Here is a 24,049-nt window from a genome sequence, read left to right as displayed (position 1 = left end):
GAACCACAGCACATCAGTGAGGGCCTAAAGAAATGTGACATGAAGAAATCTGTTTTCCCAAATAGCTTTTTCCAGTGCTGTTTTTGAATCTTGTTTTTTTTTTAAATCCAGTATGTGGACCCTTCCACACAGCCCTATATCCCAGAATGTCAAGGCAGAAATCCTACAATATGTGCTTTGAACTGGGTTATCTAAGGGCCTTTCCACACAGCCCTATATCCCAGAATATCAAGGCAGAAAATCCCACAATATCAAATTGAAGATGCAGGTAATGACCTATAAAGCTCTAAACAGTTTGGGCTCCAGCTATCTTCACGATCACATCTCTGTCTATGAACCAGCGCTAACTCTAAGATCTTCTTGGGAAGCCCTCCTCTCGCTTCCACCACCGTCACAAGCACGGTTGGTGAGGACGAGAGAGAGGGCCTACTTGGTGATGGTCCTCCACCTCTGGAACTCCCTTCCAAGGGAAATAAGACAGGCCCCACCCCTCCCCTCTTTTCGTAAGTGCTTGAAGACCTGGTGGTTTCAACAAATCTTTGAGAGTGACCACTGCTAGCCCAGCCCAGACATTGTCGGATACAGCTTTGCACCTCCTATCTATTACCCTGGCCATTCTTCTGACAGGTCCCTGGAAATGAGCAGCCATAGGCCCATTCCCGCTATTGTTGTTAGCCTATGACAGTATTCTACCCAAATTCCTTCCCATGCCCTAACAAATAAAAGGCATGGAGAACAGGCAGGATTTCTTTTATATATGTGTGTTACTGGGATAATTTTATGTTGTTATTCCTGTTATTTTTGCTTATGTTGTGACTCTGTATGGGCTGGTGTTGTTACTTGGAAACCGCCCTGAATCCCTTCAGGGAGATAGAGCGATATATAAATAAAGTTTTTGTTGTTATTATTATTTTACTGACACAAAAGCACAGTATGTCACAGCAAACGAAATCTATAAGCTGGATTTCATATCACAAAATCACAAGTTGAACACTTCCCAAGCGTCTAGGACTGTGTGATGTATTTTTGAAAGATGCGCGCAGATCCAACTAAGGTGGCCTTTTGCAGTTAACAGATCGTGATTTTGTCGATGTTTATTGTTTCCAAATGCCGGCTGAGATCTTTTGGCACGGCACCCAGTGCGCCAATTACCACTGGGACCACCTGCACTGGTTTATTCCAGAGCCTTTGCAGTTCAATTTTTAAATCTTGATAGCGGCTGAGTTTTTCCTGTTTTTCCTCCATGCGACTGTCACCTGGTATGGCGACATCAATAATCCAGACTGTTTTCTTTTCCACAATCGTGATGTCTGGTGTATTGTGTTCCAAAACTTTGTCAGTCTGGATTCGAAAGTCTCACAGTATTTTTTCATGTTCATTTTCCACGACCTTTGCGGGTTTATGATCCCACCAATTCTTTACTGCTGATAGGTGGTACTTGTGACATAAGTTCCAGTGAATCGTCTGGGCCACAGAGTTGTGCCTCTGTTTGTAGTCCGTCTGTGCAATTTTCTTGCAACAGCTGAAGATTGTTGTTGTTGTTATTGTTGTTGTTGTTGTTATTATTATTATTATTATTATTATTATTATTATTATATCTGCTTTGAAATGGGTTATCTGAGTCCACACTGTCATATATTCTTGTTTAAAGCAGAATATGTGGGACTTTATTCAGCTGTGTGGAAGGGATCCAAGGGCACTTCCACATAGCTCTATATCCCAGAATATCACGGCAGAAAACCCCACATTATCTAAGTATGGACTCAGATAACCCAGTTAAAGCAGATAATGTGGGATTTTCTGCCGTGATATTCTGGGGTATAGGTCTGTGTGTAAGGGCCCTTAGATAAGATGCAAAGGATCAGCAAATGGGGTTCATACAAGTCTCTTGTGTGTGGACCTAAGCAGCATTTTTTGAATCCTTGCTGCTAGGTGTAATGAAGCCCTAATGAAGCTTAAGTCTTTCAGGATTGAGTTCCAAGTGCACACCATCATAATGAAGGCCTAACTCTGTTCTGGTCCTTTTGTGTTCCTCCCTCAGAAACACATTCTGAATATCTCATCCAGGGTTTTATCAATTTTATTCCTAGTACATTTGGCCCACCCACTATATTCTATTTCTCTATCATGTTATTTTATTTTGTTATTTCATGTATTTATTTTGATGGTATTTTTGCTTCTTTGTATTTTATTTTGCTGTACTGTAATTTTGGGCTTGGCCTCCTGTTAGCCGCCCCGAGTCTCCTTTGGGGAAATGGTGGCGGGGTATAAATTAAAAAAAATATTATTATTTGAAACACAACAAGATGAGTGCACAGCAAACAAGATCACTCTGCTGGCTCTTGTATTGGATCACACGTCGGACACTTCCCAAGTGTCTATGACTGTGTGATGTATCAGCGAATAATGTGTCCAGATCACAGTAAGGTGGCCTTTTGCAGCTGGTGGATGGTAATCTTGTCAGCACCGATTGTGTTTAAGTGCAGGCCAGGGACTTTAGGCACTGCACCCAGTGTGCCAATCACCATTGGGACCACCTTTACTGGTTTGTGCCAGACTCTTTGCAGTTCGATCTTTAAATCCTCGTATCGTGTCAGCTTTTCCAGCTCTTCAATCCTGCTGTTGCCTGGAATTGCAACATCAACGATCCATACTTTGTTTTTTAACACGATCGTGACGTCAGGAGTATTGTGCTCCCAAACTCTGTCTGTCTGAATTTGGAAGTCCCAGAGTAGTTTGACATGTTCATTTTCTGTAACTTTTTCTGACTTGTGATCCCACCAGTTCTTTGTCGCAGGCCGATGGTATTTGTGGCACAGGTTCCAATGAATCATGTGAGCAATGGTGTTATGCCTCTGCTTATAGTCTGTCTGCACGATCTTCTTGCAGCAGCTGAGGATATGATCTATTGTTTCATCTGCTTCCTTGAAGAGTCTACATTTGGGATTTGTCGTTGACTTTTCAATTCTGGCTTTGATGGCATTGGTTTGAATGGCTTGTTCTTGGGCTGCCAGAATCAGACCCTCCTTTTTCTCCTTTTTCAAAGTTCCATTTGCGAACCACAGCCATATTTTTCTTTGTCAATTTGGCTCTCAAGTTTTCCCAGGAACTGTCCATGGAGAGCTTTCTTTTGCCAGTTTTCTCTTCTGCTCTGGAATGTGTTTTTACGGTATTCACTCTTGTTTGCACTTGAAGCAGTTTACTACTATTGACTTTCCTCAATGTTGATTCTTGGCTGCCTTTCACATAATATGCCAGTGCACGTTTCTATTATTATTATTATTATTATTATTATTATATCTGTGTTTTATCTTGGCTCCTGAACCTTTGTTCTAGTGCCCCGCCTATCAAGTCCCTGATGTTTTAATGGAAGCCTATAAAGTCCCTGATGCTTTAATGGCTCCTTCCTCCCCGCCTCTTTCTCCCATGAGTTCCCCATTCATTGATGCTTGCTGGTTTGGCAAGGCCTCGCTCCGCCCATCCTCCCTCCATACTATTGTCTTTCAGATCCACTAGCAACCGGGTGAAGAGTTCTTTAAGGATTTCTTTAAGAGGTGGGCCTTGGGTTGAATGGCTCCTTTCCCCTTCCCCCACTCTCTGACATGTGTGGGGCCGGGCGCAGGCAAATTCCCCATTGTTTGGCAGTGAGCGAGCCAGACCAAGCCTGCCCTTGAAACATAGGCTGGAAAGGAACGAGTTGAATAAAAGATGGTGTTCTGCATCTGGCATTCCCTAGTTGTTATGGAGAAGGATTGCTATCCAGACAGAATAGTTTGCACAGTCGTTTACCCATGAGACCTTACAAAGTGGGGTGGATTTGGGAGCTTTGGAGATTTACGCATAGGGATACGCCAATGAAACAGTTATATTGGCTTAAATCGAATTGTTCCTCCTTCCTAGAGTAGGCCTATTGCATCAAGGGTGAATCATCATAGATTCATCCCCTCGATCTGCTCTAGCTGGAACTACCAGCTACTCAAAGCTAGAGTGTGTTTCAATTGTATTGTAGCTACGTGCGAAAGTCTTTTAGTCCCTAAAACGGCTGCGAGCCTATCATGAACTTGGGATGCTTCTACACTGTAGAATTAATGCAGTTTGATGCAACTTAAATTGCCATTGCTGAAAGCTTTGGAAACCTAAGATTTGTAGCTTGGTGATGCACCAGATCTCTTTGGCAGAAAAGTCTAAAGACCTTGTTAAATAATCTCATAGCATTGAACAATGCCACAGTCTCATAGCATTGAACAATGGCATTTACAGTAGAGTCAAATTGCATTAATTCTGCAGTGTAGATGCATTCTTAGTTAGAAGGAGTTCCATCCCGAGCCACTGATTTTAAAAGAAACGTGGATGAATATGTAGCCTAATAATAATAATAATAATAATAATAATAATAATTTATTTATATACCGCTCTATCTCCCTGGGGGGACTCAGAGCGGTTTCCAAGTAACATCATCAATACAGAGTAAACAACATAACCATAAGATTAACCAAACAATATAAGCATTTTCTTTGCCATAACACATATATATTAAAAGTAATCCTGCCTGTTCAAGTCAATTTAAAAAGCTGGGCCAAGATTAGCACAAGCTCAAAAGTTCTAGGGGGCCCGGTAATTAAGTGCAGTGCTATAGCAGGGTCTATGGCTGTTCATTTTCGGGATCTATGAGAGGAAATGAACTGGGTAATTGGTAGGAAGAATAAAACCATATTCAACAATGTTGAGCTAGAACTAGTCATTCTCAAATGCTTGTTGAAACCACCAGGTCTTCAAGCTCTTACGAAAGGAGGTGAGGGATGGGGCCTATCTAATTTCCCTGGGGAGGGCATTCCAGAGGCGGGGGACCACCACCGAGAAGGCCCCCTCTCTCGTCCCCAACAACCGTACTTGTGACAGTGGTGGGAGAGAAAGGAGGGCCTCCCCAGAAGATTTTAGAGTTCGTGCTGGTTCATAGAAGGAGATGTGATTGCGGAGATAGGCGGGGCCCGAACTCTTCTCATTGATACTCATTGATTTTACATGGGTCTACAGCTAGAGCATTAGACAACAGCCTAAATCCACCAAATCAATGAGAACTTGGTAAATCTACACTTAACATAAGTTCCATTGATCCCATGAGTGACTAACAATTGGATGTAAGCTTATGAAATGGTTCCAGTGTTAGTCATCCTCAATGTCGATCCACTGAAATTAAGAGGCCTGAAGTTCATCTGAGGTTTTATGTCTCATTGTTTTAAGTGTGCCTTCTCTAAGTATGATTAGGGGTGCATCTACACTGTAGAATTAATGCAGTTTTATACCATTTAAGCTGCCATGGCTCAATTATATGGAATCTTGAAAGTTGTCGTTTACAGTATATTTATTCTTCTTTGCCAAATCATGCTGGTACCTCATCAAATTACAAATGTCATGATTCCACAGCATTAAGCCATGACAGCTGAAGCAGTACCAAACTGCATTAATTCTACAGTGCAGATGTGCCTTAAGTCTCACATCAACTCTGAGTTATAATGAAGTTTTCACACATGCATTTCAGAAGTGTATTTACCTTGTCAAATATAATGTCAGTTGCAAGTTGTTGTTTGAAACATGTAAATAAATACAAAACCCTCTTTGTGTTAAAGAAGGAGAAGACTTTCTCCCTGGATTTTTTCTCTAGTTTGTATTTCTTGTTTTGACCACTGTCTACTTGCTCCAGTTTTATTGATTAAGAAAACAATTTGATGTAAAAACAAGTCTTTGCCTAAATCCTATTATCCATCTCAACAAGAGTTAGGACCATTAGAGCAATTAGATTCCCCATGCAACAATTGATTGAGTGGTTCTGCTTTAATAGGGATTAACAAACAGGTTTCCAGACCTTGAGTTTTGGCAGCTGGCTGGAAAAAAGCAGGCAAAGAAGGTGTGCATCCTGATGTCATTGTGATTACTGGTGCTCCTTTAGTCATTTTCAATTGCTTTCAGGTGGTTTTCAAGAATAACATCATTTGAAGAGTACATTCTTTAAAGTAGCAGTGGGGAGCAGTTTGAGTTCAGGCCAAATCCTCCCCCCAGTCAAAATGATGTAAGAGGAAATGTCCATGGTTCTGTGTCCTTGTGCTCCCTAATTTATTATTTTACATGAGGTAGATAGTGGCTAAATAACACATGGCCTTTAATTGTGTCAACCAAAGTCATATGTTGCTTCAAATTCTCCCCAAGATGGAACGAGAGACAGGGCCTTCTGAACGGTGGCCCCTCGGCTATGGAGTGCCCTCCCTAGGGATATTATATCGGCCCCCTCCCTCCTAACATTTCGAAAGAGAGTTAAAACCTGGCTGTTTGAGCAGGCATTTGCAGGCACAGTGTAATAGACTAATTGAGATCCACAGAACGATTGGACGATGTGACAGAAAAATGATTTTAGTGATGACACACTGAGGACTTGTGCTTTATGGTTTTTATTGTTTTATTGCTTTTATATGGTTTATATTATATGTAATGTTTTAAACTGTATTTTACATTGTAACTGTAAACCGCCTCAAGTTGCCTCCAGGTTGAGAGGGGTGGTATACAAATAAAGCAAATAAACAAATAAATAAATAAATAAATAAGAATCTGGAGCAAATTGTGACTTTGGGCCCATGTAACTAGTTTGGCCAATGTTGATTCACACTAGATGACCTACAAATGTTTAGAGGAATATTCTCTCTGGTAATCTCTAGGTCTTCCAGGATGAACCCATCATGGTCAACATCTATTAGAAGTTGACCTTCGTTTGCTCTGGAGGATCTCAAAATTCCTAGACAGAATCTTTGTCTAAGCATTTGTAGGTCATCTAGTATGATTCTGTGGTCAATTTTGGTTGATCTTCTTTCATTATTTATTTTGGTGACTCAGGACCCTTCCAGACATGCCCAAAATATGGGGCCTATCTCACTTATACTTGAGGTGTCCAAAGAATTTGTCAGGTAAAAGCAAAATAATGCAGATAAAACTGGGTTTTCCCCAGTTCACTCTGCATTAACTAAACACCTGGGAGGATCCAGACCTTAAACTAAGGTCCAAATATTTCCAGGTGTGGACCATGTGGGGATTGACTTCCAGGACCATATGTTGTGATCCCAGGGGTGAATCACCACACCTTTCCTGGTTCTTTGGGCTCCTGGAGCCCAAAGGAGTGGGGGGTGCAACCCCCCCCCCCCATTTCACCCCACAAACCTACTAGAGGGGTCTGCAGGCATACGCAGGCTCCTCTGCACAATCCTTCTGAATCAGGAGGACCTATGGAGGAGCTTGAGCTGCCGGGAGGCCCACTTGTGCAAGTTCGTGGGTGGGGGGAAAGCCTAGGGTTGTGGGAGGAATTGGGGACTGAAACCCAGGAGGAAGTGGGGGCTTTTTAACCCGCCTCCTCCTATGTTTTAGGTAAATATAGAAGGGCCCTCATTGTACTTTGCCATCCCATTCTACTTCCTCTAGTAGAGAAAGTGAGGATGAACAGAAGTTGAACATATGCTGAAGGATCTAGTAATTCTTAGATGGGTCTTCTTTCAGGACTAAAAAAACCATTTTTAAAATGTATTTTTTCAGTTTCACAGGGGTCCTGTGCCTCTAACATTGCAAAAATGGAGAACCTACTGTAGCATTATACACCTCTGGTAGCATGATGCCCCAAGCTGTCATTTCCATTGTTGACTTCTCTGGGAAAAGAAGAGCATGAAATATTTAAATATTCATACTAAAGTACAAAGTCCCCTTTGAGGAGATAAAGCGGGATATAAATAAATAAATAAATAAATAAATAAATAAATAATACATGTTTAGTGTTCTAAGAAAAATTGAGACTAAAGAAAAAGTCTGGAATATCCACTTGTGTAAGAGAAGGACAAACTATATAGTTTGCCATTTTTTGTTCTGACTCCTAAGCTCTGTGACTTTTATTGGAATTAATTTGATGCACATTTCTACATTCTTCGAATCTCCTCCTAGCTGCTATGGGCCCTGGAAGTGACAGCAAAGGTCAGCTCAAAATGAGCTGCCTTTCAACAGATTGTAGGCCTGATTCTTTGTGATGTCCTTGGATATATCATTGTAGGGTTGGAGTCGCAACCAAGGCTTTGCATCAGAAACTGATGTCTTCTTGCGTTGAGAACAAGAATCATATGTATTTCTGGACATCTTAATTAAGAATGATATATTACCATGGGAGTCAACAGAAATACATTAAGAAGGCTAATTGGGCATAGGGTTAAAATCCATAACCCTGACTTCTTTTAAGTGATACTTGGCTAAACAAAATAGAGATACAGAGATAGATTTTGATTGTTTGTGTTCCAGACTTTAAAAACATGAAATAAAAGAACTTCAGTATATGTTTTAAACCTAATTTGAATAACATGTCTATAATATGTCAAAATCCACAAAAGAGCAATATTGGCTTCATCAGGCAAAAATGTTAAAAATAATTTAGGAGAAGAAATGTGATGATGGAATAACATGCCTACATTTTGTCTCATATGTTGCTTATATTGTCAGTTAAGACTGTATGGAAGACTATGGTAAAACAATAATTTTTTTTTTAAAAAAAGACTGTATAGAAGAATTTCAGAGCAGCCATTGGCCACTCCTTTTCTTGGCAATTTGAGAATTGAGGACAAAGGGCAATTAAATGGAGGCAATCTTATTTATTCTGGAAAAAAAATAATTTATTTGGAGCATATTCTGTGCTTACAATAATTCTGGCAAAACAAAATTGCTGACTGAAAAAGAGAGTAATGAATTAACTGTGTTTTGAAATTTTACACTGGAAAAAAGGGGGGATTAAATATCTGGAAGTCATAATTACAAAAAATACGTATTATTGGAAAATAACAATGATAAAGTTTGGGAAAAATGAAAAGAAATTTGGAAAAACGGAAAAAGTTCAGTTACCCCCTTAAAGTAGAATTGCAGTGATAAAAGTGTGTTGCCAAAGCTCTTTCAAAAAATCTGTTATCAAAACTGTAATACATTTTGTGCTATGACAAATAGTGATTTCTAGATTTGTTTGAGAGACAAAGAAACCTAGAAGAAAACTCAAAGCAAAGTACTGAGGAAAGCCAAGGGGAGTCCATAATGTGAAATTGTATTATGAATCATGTTTGCAGTATGGATGAAGAAATGAAAGATTCTTGGTACTTGGAGTCTGTGATTTAAGGTTTGGGTGGCATGGTACAATAAAGTTAAGGCACATGTTGAATTTAAAAATAATTGTATTAGAAAAGCTCCGCTGCAATTGGGGTGTAAATATAATTATTTATAATATTAGCAGGAAACATTTTTAAAGGAAAGCATGGGTTGCAAATTGGAGATGGTGGCTTTATGGTGATCCTTTGGACTCTGCACAAGATAACTGAAAGTTTAAATCAAGATATTGTTTCTAGGGGCAATAAAACTGAGTTGGTTTGTTTATGTGTAACTCAAGGACAAACTTAACCATCATAAGAAAAATGCAGCCACAGAGTTTGGAGGAAATGAGTTGTATTTAAAGTTGTATAAAGATGATGGCGACATTAGGGATAGAATATGAACTTGGGAAAGAGTGCATGATAAAGTGGGCCCAAAATTTTGGGCATAATACTCACATGATTATAAAGGGAAAATGTGGTCCAATAATATAAATTTATCATGTGCAGTATTTTCAAAGGAAACATGTATAAGATGATGTACAAACAGTATCTAACTAATAGATGCAGGTGAAACGTCAGGAGAAAATGCCTCTAGAACATGGCCATATACTCAAAAAAAAAAAAAAAACCTACAACAACCCAGTATCTAACTTGCAAATAGCTAGCAAAGATAGTCCTGAATTTTTCCCATCAGTGTTAGGAAAGTTAAGATAAGGATGGTTCTTTTAATATGTGGTGGATTTGCAGGAATGTGAGAAGATACTGGTGTAAGATTTATACAGTCGACCATAAACTTTAATGGGTTTTTCCTTCAAGATTTACATTATTTGTGGTTTTGTGGTTGCCTCCACGGTGAGTCTATAAGCTTCCACCACCTCCTAGGATGACAGCACTGCTGCCAAACTCTTCTGTAGTAGTATTATCATCTTTCCCATCCTCCATTTCTCTGTCTCCCTTTCCAGCCTATACCTAGGTCCTTACTTCCCACCTTTCCTGACTTATCATATGATGCCTTCACTTTGCTTTCGGGCTGCCTCTGCCACAAGTCTTGGGTTGTGTTTCTCAGCTTAATACAATACTCCAGCCACTACATCACACTGCTTCTTGCTGGAGCCAGTTCTCACTGGAGACTAGGTAGTTTAGGCTTTTTAAACCTTTCCACTTATGACCCCTTTTGGCCTGAGACATTTTTATGTGCCCCTGTGAAGATGGGTATATAAGATATATAAATCAGACATTTGCTGATAAACATGTTGATTTCCCTTTTTATGAAGTACAGCTGAAGCATCTTCTGCAGAGTCCCCTGTAAACAATACACAACGGATTCATGTAAATGTCTAAAACAGTCACTAGGCAACATTCAGTACATTTTTATTGTTGCCAGAATTTTTAGGATCCCAACTTTGAGCTAAGGACTTGGGACCCACACTTTTTGTAGGCCATCAACATGTTTTTTTCTCTTCCAGCCCTCTCCAGGCTAAAGGATCAACTCACATTATCTTACGTGTCTGATCATTCCATTTTATCCTACTCTAAGCAGGAGCATTGCTTGGATATACACAGACTGGGGAACCTGCACCTGCCCAAGTTTAGCTTGGAAGACCAAGCAGGGAGGAGTGAGGTGTCTGTTATATTTTTAAAAAATCAGGTAGCAACCCACTGTCACAAAAGTCTCTTGTGCAAATGCTCTCTTCCATATCTCCCTGCTTGGTTTGGCTAGCAGGCAACAAAATGCTAGGAAGATGGCCTAGATGGGGAAGAGGTGATGGAGTGTGAGGGATGGAAGTGGCTTGTGAGTGAAGAATAGTGCCAAGTCAAGAAAGGAGATGGAAAGGAGAATAGGGAGAAGAACAACGCTGCATTATATTTTTAGAACAGTGCTCTCATCTTAGGAGGCAATGTAGTTGTGGCAAAGGCAGCCTTGGAGCAAGGCAGAGATTTTTGGAGCAATAGTCAGCATGCGTGGTTGGGGGGCTTAAAATAGTCAAGTTTTTTCCCCACTTTTAATATTCATGAAGGCTGAAGGAAAATTGCAAGTTACTGTAAGTAACCTCATGTATAGGGTGATTGCAGGTTTTGTATTAAAAAAATATGCATTTTGATATGAACCATGAATACATTAAGGGTCATTCTTTAGTAGTGGTTCTCAAAGTGTGCTCCGTGGAGCCATTGGGGCTCCATGAAGCATACTGAATGTCTCTGCAGTTACCTCCTCCTCCCTCCTTTTCCTCTCTAGTCTTTCCCCCTTGCCTCCCTCACCCCCCAAAAGCCTTTTTTTCTCACCTTCCTCACCACCCAGATCCTTTTCCCTTTGCCTTGCTTGCTTCCAAAACCCTATTTCCCTCCCACCCCTGAGGGGACGTTTGATTTTGCTTTTACTGCATGGCAGAAGAGAGTTGGACTTGAAGGCCCCCAGGGTTGCTCCTCTTCCTCCTCTTCTTCCAAAGGCTGAATGGCCATCTGTTGGGGTACTTTGATTGTGCTTTTCCTGCTTAGCAGAAAGGGGTTGGACTAGATGATCCCCGGAATATATGCCTCTGAAATAGTCAAGTTTATGCTGGTCAAAAAGTTTGCACATGCCTGAGATAGACAGACAGACAGACAGACAGACACACACACACACACACACACACTTGCTTCTTGGGGCTCCATGAGAAACTTTAACTTCAAAAATGGCTCCATGGCTGAAAAACTTTGAGAACCCCTGTTCTACAGAGTAGGGAAAGCACTAATGCTATTGCCACTGACTGCCACCACCTTTTCCCTACCCAGGCATTCAGAAAGACCAGCAAAGAGAGTAGAGGAAGTCAGTGCTTCTTAGATTATTCTGCGATGGACTAAGCTTTAGTATTTTTCCCCTTTTACTTAGAGAAAGGGGTGGTTCCTTTCTAATGAGTTAGGGCACCATACTTAAACTGACCTTTGGATAAATTGAGCCATTTTTCGGTGTTATTTTTTTAGAGTAAAATCTCTCGACTTACGCATGAGGATAATCTGCAAAATCTTAAAGGTAGATTTTGTAAGCTGTTTCTTTTTCATTATGCATAAAGAACTGGACTGTAAAATGTATGACTTTTTCAATACATAACAGCAGCAGCAACAATATTGTTTGCTCATGTTGGAAACAGAGCGAAGCATGGGAGAATGGATTGCTAACGTCTCTGAGTTAGCCCCAATTACCAAATTATTGTGGATTGTGAAGGCTAAGCCAATCAAAGACTTTCTGAAAGATTGGCAATCATTTATAGACTTTGAGCTAACTCTGTAATTAATTAATAGGATATATTTAGTCTAAATATATTTTCCTTTTTTTCCTAGCTAGGTTGGGGGAGAGTCAGAGTACTACTATGTTTTAATTATGTTTTTCTTCCTTTTATTCTTTTATTCCTTCTGTCTTTTCATGTTTTCTGAATGTACATTGCTTTCTTTATGAATTGATTTGTTAGTATTAACAACCAATCAATATTTTTATAAGACGGTTTTCAAAATTTCTACTCCATTAGCAACTGAAAAATAACTTCCCTTGAAATCCAGGCCATCCCTGTCCTGTGCAAAATTAAGTGCCTTTTAGTTTTGCAATGAAACATTTCATCTATATAAATAAAAATGTAATGTTCGTGTGTGGGATTAACATAACTCAAAAACCACTGGGCGAATTGACACCAAATTTGGATACAACACATCTATCAGGCCAATGAGTGACCATCACCCATAAAAAACACTAGAAAACACAGTGGAAGAGACTAAAAGCCAAAAAATAAAAATACATTACAACACATGCACAAAACCATATATATACACACATATATACAAACACATATACACAGACTGGGCCACAGCAACGCGTGGCAGGGGACAGCTAGTTTCTCAATAAATCCCTGTACTACTATGTCTAGAAAAATGTTTAGATGCTGTATAGGTAAACCTTGTGGCCTTAAAACCTAAGGGGACCAGATCCTGTCTGATCTTCAAATCTGAGCTGGGTAAAATCTGGCTTGTACCTGGATGGAAGACTGCCAATGAAAACCAGGCACATTAGGCTGCATTTTAAAGGAAGACATTGGTTAAGCTAGCTCTTATTTACTACATAAGAAAATTCTATGAAATTCATAGGGTCACTGTAAGTTACCAGGGATCTTGAAGACAAATGCATGTGTGTGTGTGTGCGCGCGCTTATGTGTCTCATGTCTGTGTATATACACACATATACATACACACAAACACACACATAGGTAAAATTTATGATCTACATTCTACGAACATCAGGTACCTCTCCAAAACATTCTTCTAAATTTATATATTTAAAATGTGAGCTTTGAAACATCTGAAGTTATCTTCTTTTTTAGAGTGATCGTCTGCTCATCAAGGGAGGAAAGATTGTCAATGATGACCAGTCGTTTTATGCCGATATCTATGTGGAAGATGGTTTGATTAAGTAAGTTGTATTTTTTTTTGGGGGGGGGGGGGGTTGATTAGTTGTTTAGGCTTGTTTTAAATTTTTATAGCACTGTTATGTGTAGTCCTATGTGTTCTATCCAATTTAAATTGCTTTTTGAGTTCTTTTAATTGGGATAAAATTATTTTAATGAGAATAAAACCAAAACTTGAAGGGATAAAAACACATCAGTCTCAATGTCGATATACATTGACATGAAACATATGTTATACTGTTGCATGTTAGCGTGTCCAGTATGTAAAGACCAGTAGTTTTAGTGCTGAATAATTTGATGCGCACTTTAGAACTTGCAACATGAATATTTATTTAAATATCTGTATTGATCACTCATCTTGCCCTTTTATAATGTTTGGAGACATGGAAGTGAATGCGTTTGCATGTTACAATAAGCCATGGTTTGTGTCAATCATGATCTGTTGCTTGAACCACAGATTGAACAGCAATCAACTAAGCAAACCATAACTTGTCTTACCTATTTCTGATTTGCTTCTCTTCGCCCCTCTTGCCAAATCTAGTTAACGACTAGGCAGCTGAGAAGATAAACCAAGGAGAGTTGTGGGTGCAGAAGTTATAAATGTCATGATTTGTACGATAAGCCAGAATGTGTAAAACAACAATGGGGACCATAGCTCATCCTTCTTGTTTGGATGGGGACCATAGCTCATCCTTGTTTAGGAGAATTGGATCCACATACCACAACAAGGACTTGGACTGCGAGAAGATCCAACCAGTCCATACTTCAGGAAATAAAGCCCGACAGCTCATTGGAGGGAAGGATAGTAGAGGCAAAGATGAAGTACTTTGGCCACATCATGAAAAGACAGGAAAGCTTAGAGAAGACAATGATGCTGGGGAAAATGGAAGGAAAAAGGAAGAGGGGCCAACCAAGGGCAAGATGGATGGATGGCATCCTTGAAGTGACTGGCTTGACTCTGAAGGAGCTGGGAGTGGTGACAGTCAACAGGGAGCTCTGGCGTGGGCTGGTCCATGAGGTCACGAAGAGTCAGAAATGACTGAATGAATGAACAACATCACAAGAAGACATATTTAATCAACCTACATATATTGTGACTTTTTGTAGCATGCAAGTATATTTTTCACAATGCTTGACATTTAATAATGTTTTTGAGCTGAGGGCCTTATATGAAAGCTGTATAAAATAGAACACATATAACACATGTGCAAATCAGATTGAAATGTCAGGAAAATGATGCATTGTTAAGGCTGGTTTTGAAATGTGTTAAAAGAAACATATCTATAATTTGGTATCCGGCTCTCTTTGCTTCTTGGTTAGTGTGATAAAATCACTGTTGTGGAAGGCATGTCAGTAAAATGTAACTGTGAAGCTTAAAAATGTTTTCCCTAAACCAGTACCATGAACATTGAAACACAGTGGGTTTGATCTAGATTTACTTGGTCTGATATGCACTTACTTCATCTATAATTTGTAAATATTGTTTCCCGTTGTCTCTTGCAGGCAAATTGGTGAAAATCTAATTGTCCCTGGAGGTGTAAAAATGGTTGATGCTTATGGCCAACTAGTTATGCCAGGCGGGATAGATGTCCACACTAGATTACAGATGCCAGTGATGGGAATGACCTCTGCTGATGACTTCTATCAAGGCACAAAAGCAGCTCTTGCAGGAGGAACCACAATGATATGTATGTATTCTCTTTAGTGTGGGTTGCACATGTCCTGTATAAGAATAGGAAAGTTGGTTATTGCAAAACCTCAACTTTCCATCACACATTAAGAAGCCATGTTTGTCTCCAAGTACTTTTGGGTTGGGTGGAAATGCTCATAATGAAAGTATAGCACACAATCAATATATTGTGTAATTGTTATGCGGGTTGTGGTGCCACATCTATTGGCCCACTCAAATACAACATCACAGTGTACAAAGTGTGAATTAGATACATTTGAGCCATATAAAAATACCGATATCAGAGATGAAAAAATTCAGGGTGACCCATGAGCGCATAAGGTCTACCATCCACCTTCATGTTTTCTCTGACATTCCACTGAAGGCTCAGGATACAATTGGCTATTGAAATGCTCCAAATTCTTCCATTTAAATTCCTCAACTGAATATAAGTAAGGTATGTGCCCCAGAGTTACCTGTGTGGAAGGGTCTTTAGACATCTTAAGTGTCAGTGTAGAACCACCCTTTTGCAAGAAGCATTTAGAATTTGTTTACCGTTGCCTTTCTCCAGGTATATCTTAAAGTAGTGCTACTGAATGTAGAGGTCTCTAGACTGGGATTGGGCCCTGGTCAACTTTCCAGGAAAGAAAAAAAGTGTACCCAGTAGGCACATCAGATAGCCTGAGAAGTATTAGTCTACAGCAACTTGCATTCTCTTGCTCTCTCACTACCAGATGTTAACCTGGCCTGAACCTACTTAGCTTCTGAGATCAGATGGGATCTGATGCTTTCAGGATCCAAACAGAAAAAACAATGCAAAGTGACAGCCAAATTTGCACAGTGTCTTTCTGTACATTTCAAACTGTTACTGCTCTACTGTATTTTCATGTTTTTCTTTTTTTTCCCAAATAGCATCTTGATAGTTAGGCTTTCTAAATATATCTCCAGTTTTTGGAAAACCTTGATGATACATATTATTTGGGGAAAAGATCTTATATTCTTGTTTTGAAATAAATTGTTTTTATTTTATGTTTACAGTGTATACATTTTCCTCCATCCATAAGGGTTTTGATGGCACCCTTTGTATCTTTATAATATTTTTGACAACAAAATATTAACAAAACAAGAGTAAGAAAAGCTATTCAACTAGCAAATTGATCAACCATCAACCAAAAAAGTGCTTTAGCCTACAGTATGACATAGGAAATAAATCATAATTTTATTTCTCCAGTGGATCATGTATTTCCCGAGTCCGGAGCAAATTTGCTGACTGCATATGACCAATGGAAAGAGTGTGCTGATAGTAAAGCGTGTTGTGATTATTCTTTGCATATTGACATCACACGTTGGCATGAGAGCATAAAAGAAGAGCTGGAGGCTCTTGTCAAAGACAAAGGTAAGATTGCAGTTTATACAAACTGAGCGGTGACTTTATGGCTGAATTAGTTTTAAATTTATAAAAGAACAACCACATTAATCTTGAGCTCTAAGATGCTATCTGATGGGGATAGTATAGCAGCTTCACAGGAAAAAATTCAGAGAAGGCAAACTCATGGTTTGTGACAAGATATATTTGTTGTTTTTTAAAAAGAATAATTTAATCATAAATAGTTTTTCTCCTCCAGATTTATTAGCTCCCATATTGCATGCAATGCAATGAAAAATGTTATTTTTCCTTGCATTGTATGCAATATGGGAGCTAATAAATCTGCAGTGAAAAATAATAAGTGTTAAATCTAAAACCTCTTAATATTCAGTACTCATGCTATGGAATATCAAAAGCAGCCTTTCAAACTGAATTGATCCCTAGATAAATATTGCAGTAGGGGTATCATGCTAGACAAATTGTAATAGTTTGACACAACTTTAATTGTTACGGTTTCATCACATGTAGTCTGAAGGCTTTTAGTTCCTTCAGTTATAAAGTCTCTATTGATACCTTTTCCACAAAGAATTTTAAGTCTATCACAAAACTACAAATCCCAGGATTCCATAGGAAGTAATAATAATAAATAATACATCTTTATTTGTACCCCACCACCATCTCTCCAGGGGGAGTCAGGGAGGCTCACAGAAGCACTATGATGCCGCATCTGGATCACAATACACAGTATACAAGTACACAAATATATAACATAAGCATAAAAGCAATAATGTACATAAAATCCCAGTCAAAATAGTGGGTTGTTGTAGGTTTTTCAGGCTGTTATGTCCATGTTCTAGAAGCATTCTCTCCTGATGTTTCACCCAAGCATTTCCATATTGAGGACCTTCTAGGAAACAATCTGAATGCTCACATAGTAAATGTGATGCCAAGCACAGATAAGTTGCCAGTGTGGTTTTGGTATTTCTTCCTACTCGGGGACTTAGGTTGCTAGTAGAAAGATCCACTCACAAGAGATCATTTTGTCCAATGTCTGTAAGAATTCCAGTTGGAGATTCCATAAGTTCTCATTTAGATTGGACTCCTTTATAGTGTGAAAGATGCTCCAGTTTGCTGGGATTACAAAGTGCACACATAAGACTGAGACAGAAAATGAAAATGATGTGAAAAGATGGAATGGAATCCCAAGGAACCCGTATTGGATCAAATGAAAGAACACTGCCCTTTGCAAGGAGTGTTCACCGTATTTTTCATAGAATCATAGAGTTGGAAGAGATCAGAAAGGCCATCCAATTCATCCCCCTGCCATGCAGGAAAAGCACAATCAAAGCAATAGTTTGTTACTATTGTTATAGATATCGTTGCTGATGGTCACTATTCACAGTGCCACATATTAATCATATCCAGTGCAATACAATGATGATGATTATTATTATCTTTATTTATACCTCACACTTCTCCCCATGAGGACTCAAGGTGGCTAACAACCCACACCAGACAAGTTTAGAAAGAGCAAATACAAAAGTTTAAAATTTTTTAAATAGTAACAGTGTGGCAAAAACAGAATTAAAATACAGTAAATACACAAAAACAGTATTTAAAACTCATATCCTCCCAATCCCATCCAACTTTCCCACAGCCTGCCCCTTCCCCAAATGATTATCTTTGGTCCATGGTTATTATTACTATTGTTCACAGTTACTCACTAATTACTGTTATGTACTGTTACAAAAACATAATGTTCATCCTAAAGTCCACATAATTAACACTGCTCCAAACTATTCTCACCACATGGAGTTGTAGCATGATGGAGCCGGGCATACATTTGAACTCATTTGAAAAGGCCCATAGTAACGGCATTTTTCTGAGTAAGCAAGTTAATTTTTTTCACAGCAGCCATACAGTTCAGCATCATTTTTCGGATGAAAGCCTACCCTAAGCCTAGATCAACTTTGATTCAGAAAGTTGTCCGTGTATGTTACTTGATGGTCTCACTTCAGTTATAGTCATTAATTCACCTCTGTTTTTGTTAAGGTGTGAACTCCTTTCTTGTCTTCATGGCTTATAAAGACAAACTCCAGTGCACTGATGCTCAGGTAATTATTATGAACATAAGAGGCCAAACAAACAAACCAAGAAACTTCATAAGCTTCTGGTTCTGGAAATGTATTTTATCTCTCTTTCTTTCTTGGCAGATGTATGAGATATTCAGTATTATTCGAGATCTGGGCGCCATTGCTCAAGTACATGCTGAAAATGGAGACATCATTGATGAGGTGGAGTAAATCCTCACTTCTCTATAATGACATAAAATTTAAGAAATGAATTTGCATGGCAGTGAAACTGAGTAAAGTCTTACATGTTTGAGAATACAGTCAGAACTAAATTCATTGATCGGTGGGATCACAGCCAAACTGAACGGATATAGTACTGGCAGTTACTGTATTTTCTGGCATATAAGTCTACTTTTTAACCCAGGAAAATCTCAAAAGTCAGGGGTCATCGTATACTCCAGATGTCATCTTATAGGGCGGGTACTGAAACTTCCGAGCCAGACTGGAGAATCTGCAGTCGCCGCATATGGTGAGGGGAACTCATATGGTCACCGCATCCTTGCCGTATGCGGTGACCATATGAAAGTAGCAAGGGCAGCATTGTAGAAGTACGGTAGAAGAAAATCCACTCACCAGGATTTGTGGAAGGAAGCCACTTAATGAGATCCCGATGACTAAGTGAGGGGATGCCTCACCGGGAAGATGTAATTGAAGAGCGGAGCAGGGTGCAGGCATTCAGGAGGCCCAAAATATGAAAAAAGAGATAGAGCGCTGAGAAAAACATGCCTCTTTCACCCATCTGGCCTGCCCTTGTGTCCTATTACCGTACCTCCTTCTCTGCCTCTCAGATCTCATTCCTGAGGACTGCAGTGAAGTGGCGCAGGCATGCATGTGTGAGATCTGAGAGGCAGAGAAGGAAGTACAGTAATAGGAACATTGCCATATTAAAATCAAATCTTATGTTTTTAAATTTTTTATTTGGTGTGCATTGGAAGAGGGGTAGTCTTATACGGCGAGTATATCCCAAACTCTATATTTTAACTGGAAAAGTTGGGAGTCGTCTTATATGCCCAGTCTTATACACCGGAAAATATGGGTACATTTGTTGTCTGGCAGCTCAACAGTTTATCATTGTGATTTATCTTTGAAGTTGTAAATGGGTTGTTAGCATACGCTTTTGTAAACTAATACTACTCTTTTACTTAGTTTATGAAAGTATATGCTATCAACTTCCATCTCTAAGTTAGTATCTAAAATGCTAAAAGATCCCTTGACCATTCCAGACTAACTGAGCTATGTCTTTGAATTCTGAATCAAACATATGGGTGTTTTTAAAAGTCATTTTTACTTGCTACCATGACATTGGCATCTCTTGCTGTCACCACTGGTGCAAGCATAACATCATCCAAATTAGATGAAGGCCAGCTTTCTTTATTCAGGGACAAGAGTTGTTTTGCTCCGTTTGTCTGCAGAGCTCTGTGATGCTGGCAGATGTTCTGGCACTATCCTGTATCACAGAGTACCACCATGATGCTGCTGAAATGGCAAAATTTTAATTAATCATGGTATCATGACAATATTGCCTCCAATAGGTATAGGCAAGTCTAATATAGCCTTTCTTCTAGGACCACTGACTGAAAGGTCTGTAGTTTGAATCTGGGGAGTCGGGTGAGCTCCCATCAGTCAGCTCCAGCTTCCCATGCGGGGCCATGAGAGAAACCTCCCACAGGATGGTAAAACATCTGGGCATCCCCTGGGCAATGTCCTTACAAACGGCCAATCTCTCACACCAGAAGCGATTTGCAGTTTCTCAAGTCGCTCCTGGCACATACACAAAAACAAAACCAAACAAAAACTACTGGTTAATTTGAGGCATCATACCTTGAACAGAGGATCCTGTCCATTCAAGCATGTGTACTGCTATCAAACTAACCTTTTTCCCCTTACTAAAGCACCACATTTCTAACACTTTTGGCTTCAATGAGGCAAACTGCAACCTAATTCTGCTTCCTGAATGCTTAGAGGAGAGTTTTTGAACTGCATCACTGCTCTTTGGGGACTTTGATGTAGAAGATCAAGATGGATAAAGATACTAGATGGACTACTGCTTATGCATATTTAATCAGCTAGATTACATGAGAAGCCAACTTTTTCCTTTGGCAATCTTTGTGCCTGTCATTAGCGTTTTCCTCTCATTTTTCTTTCTTTCGAATGGTCCCCCTAGTCCAGCACTTTGCCCTAAAACAGAATATTTGTAGCATCTTAAACAGAAATTGCTGTTCAGGTTTCCCTGTAAACCACTAATAAGCATTTCACAAGATGCTTTGTTCTGCTACTGAATTCCCCATCATATGAGGAAATCAGCAACTGTAGTTATCATGGGTATAGTTTTGCTTTAAAGATCGTATTCTGAAGCTTCAAAGTAGAATTTAAATATACTTTTAGTGCTTTTGATTTATTGTTTCTTATACTTCCTCTTTTAGGAGCAGAAAAGACTCTTGGAATTGGGGATTACTGGTCCAGAGGGTCATGTTCTCAGTCATCCTGAAGAGGTAACATTAGCTTAAAAGAATCATTTGTAGCTTTAGAAAAGTAGGATCAAATTGGTAGATGCTGCTCGCTTCATGCATACCATATTTTTTATTGGATCGACTTCAGAAGTGACAAAGCTTGAAGTTTCTGAAAGTGCTTTTCCCTTCTCTTCTCCCCCTCCTCCCCTCACAGTAAAAAGTTTACCGAGTCTAAGTACTGAATTATACATTAAGAAGTACTACATGGTACAAATATAGTGTTATATCATTTTGGACCGAAGGTGGGAATCAAGTTTCCATATTCCTTATACAGAAAGCCAGCACATCAGGAAAAACACTGTCACCTAGTCTTTTCCTAATGTAGTAGCATTCAATACAAGGTTGGTGTGGCCCTCAGTGAAAATGAATTTGACACCCCTTCTAGATGATTCTGCGGTAGCATAATGGGATTAAACTGCTGAGCTACTGAACTTGTTGATTGGAAGGTTGGCAGTTTGAATAATAATACATTTTGCAGCTTAGACGATGCAAATGGATAAGGAGTTGAACTGGTAGACATTAATTATTATAGTTTTAATTGGTTTTATATGGATTTTTATTATGTGATATTAAATGTTTTTAATTGATATGTATGTATATATGCTTATGGCATCTAATTGTTGCCAATCTGTATGCTGCCCTGAGTTGCCTTTGGGCTGAAAAGAGTGGGATAAAATGCTGTAAATAAATAAATATTCTGTCTTTCTCCCTTAGGGGATTCAGAGTGGATTACAACATTTACAATAGACATAGGCAAACATTCAATGACTTTACAATCACATACAATGAGACACACAAACACAGACAAAGGCAAAGGCTTCTCCTTTAATTTCCAGCTTCTGGAGGCAATGCTCATCTCTGGCTCGGGAGGCGGGGGGGGGGGGGAGGTGCTTTTCTTCATTTTCAAGCCTCTACTCTTCTCCCTTAGAGGACTCAGAACAAATTACAACATTTACAATAGACATGGACAAACAATCAGTGACTTTACAATCACATACAATGAGACACACAGACAAAGGCAAAAGCTTCTCCTTTCTTTTCCAGCTTCTGGCAGCAATGCTCATCTCTGGCTCTGGGAGAGGTGCTTTTCTTGTCTGTGTGTCTCATTGTATGTGATTGTAAAGTCACTGAATGTTTGCCCATTTTCAAGCTGAGGAGCCTGCGTCACCTTCCAGTCATGTGGCTGGCAAGCGTTCTTGGAGCATCTTTTGCCTTTTTCCATTGAAGCAGTACCAATTTATCTACTCACATTTGCTTCTTCTCGAACTGCTAGGTTGGCAGAAAGATTGAGTTTTGCTCCATAACCAGCACTTTGTGTTCTTCTTCCAGACTTCAACAGTTATGGGAGGATCTCAGACCTCAGAATGATTCCAGCTTGAGGTGGATACCTTTTTCCTCTCAGCTGCAGAATGTAGTCCTTGTATGCATCACATAAATGCAGAGAGCATGGATTCTCCAACTCTCACCACCCCAGAGAGTGAACAAGGGCGAGAACATCATGTATTCTAAAGCACACTCAGTTATATTCCACCGCATGTGGCCCAAACTTATTGGTCACCTGCACATAATGACCACAGGATGGGGTGAGCTCCCTCTGTTAGCCCCAGCTCCTGCCAACCTAGCAGATCGAAAACATGCAAATGTGAGTAGATAAATAGATACTGCCTCAGGTAAATGGCACTCAGTGCAGTCATGCCAGCCACATTACTAGGAGGTGTTTACAGACAACACAGGTTCTTTGGCTTAGAAATGGAGATGAGCACCTTCCCCAGAACGGGAGATGAAGGGGAAACCTTTGCCTTTGTTTGTGTATCTGTTTCATTGTTTCAAGGCATTTAATGTTTGCCTGTGTCTGTATATGCTGGAATTCGCCCTGAGTCCCCTTGGACAGATAGGGCAGAATATAAATAAAGTGTTACTATTAAGTTGTTGTTGTTAATATTATTGGGATAAAAGCTTGAACAATTATTTTTGGATTACAGTTCCTAGAATCCCCTAACGAATGATTTGCTAGCTAGGAATTCTAGGAGTTGTGGTCAAAAATACCTTTACCAAGCTCTGCTGTTCAGCTTTACTTGCAAACGTGCTAATTAGGAACTAAGCCTCTTTGAAAGCAAGAGATACACTTCCGAATAAGCGTGTGGATACCATTCATATTTTCAAATACCCACAGTAATTATTGTCTGACTAAATTATTTATAACTTTTAAAAGCACTGTAATGCAATGCCAAATTCCCCATATTTTCCTGGAACCACAATTTCTCTACAGAATTCAATTAGGACAAAAAATACTGCGTACAATAAGCAGCACACTCCATCATTCTGGTAATCTATGCCATAGTCTCTAGGCATAGCAATTTAGCTGAAAAAAATATTTTGCAGTAAGTATCTGACTGTATTCATGTTTCTCAAGGTTGAAACGGAAGCAGTGTACCGTGCTATTACAATAGCAAAACAAGCCAATTGCCCTTTATATATCACAAAGGTCATGAGCAAAGGGGCTGCTGATGTCATAGCCCAAGCCAAGAGAAAAGGTAGGTGACATTTCATATTTATTATATGGATGAGGAATAGCAGCTTGTCTGTGTATGCGCTCCTCCAGGAAGCCTCACTTGTGCAGAAGTTTCTGGATAGGGCTGAGGAAAGTGCAAAATCCAATAAGAGGTAGGCTGGAAGAGTAATATCCTTTGGCATTAAAATGTCAGGATTATATGGCAGAGGGCAGTACTAAAGTGCAGGAGCTGTTGGTAAGTTAGGGTCAAATTATCTGATGAACTGCTTAATCATAGGCAC

The 24,049-nt window shown here is 39.4% G+C and overlaps 1 protein-coding gene across 2 annotated transcripts in view; it reads left to right on the top strand.

Annotated features, from left to right (window-relative positions):
• The window catches only part of DPYSL4 (dihydropyrimidinase like 4), a 59,699-nt gene that overhangs the window by 16,146 nt on the left and 19,504 nt on the right, over positions 1-24,049 (top strand). For both annotated transcript variants that reach the window (XM_067465781.1, XM_067465782.1), the window contains exons 2-8: positions 13,496-13,584; positions 15,083-15,267; positions 16,480-16,644; positions 18,667-18,728; positions 18,828-18,908; positions 21,170-21,238; positions 23,670-23,790. In XM_067465781.1, the coding sequence (XP_067321882.1) occupies positions 13,496-13,584; positions 15,083-15,267; positions 16,480-16,644; positions 18,667-18,728; positions 18,828-18,908; positions 21,170-21,238; positions 23,670-23,790 (772 nt within the window). The remainder of the gene's footprint in view (positions 1-13,495; positions 13,585-15,082; positions 15,268-16,479; positions 16,645-18,666; positions 18,729-18,827; positions 18,909-21,169; positions 21,239-23,669; positions 23,791-24,049) is intronic.

Source organism: Anolis sagrei, chromosome 3, assembly GCF_037176765.1.
Source record: "Anolis sagrei isolate rAnoSag1 chromosome 3, rAnoSag1.mat, whole genome shotgun sequence".
Taxonomy (NCBI): domain Eukaryota; kingdom Metazoa; phylum Chordata; class Lepidosauria; order Squamata; family Dactyloidae; genus Anolis; species Anolis sagrei.
This window is presented reverse-complemented; position numbering and strand designations above follow the sequence as displayed.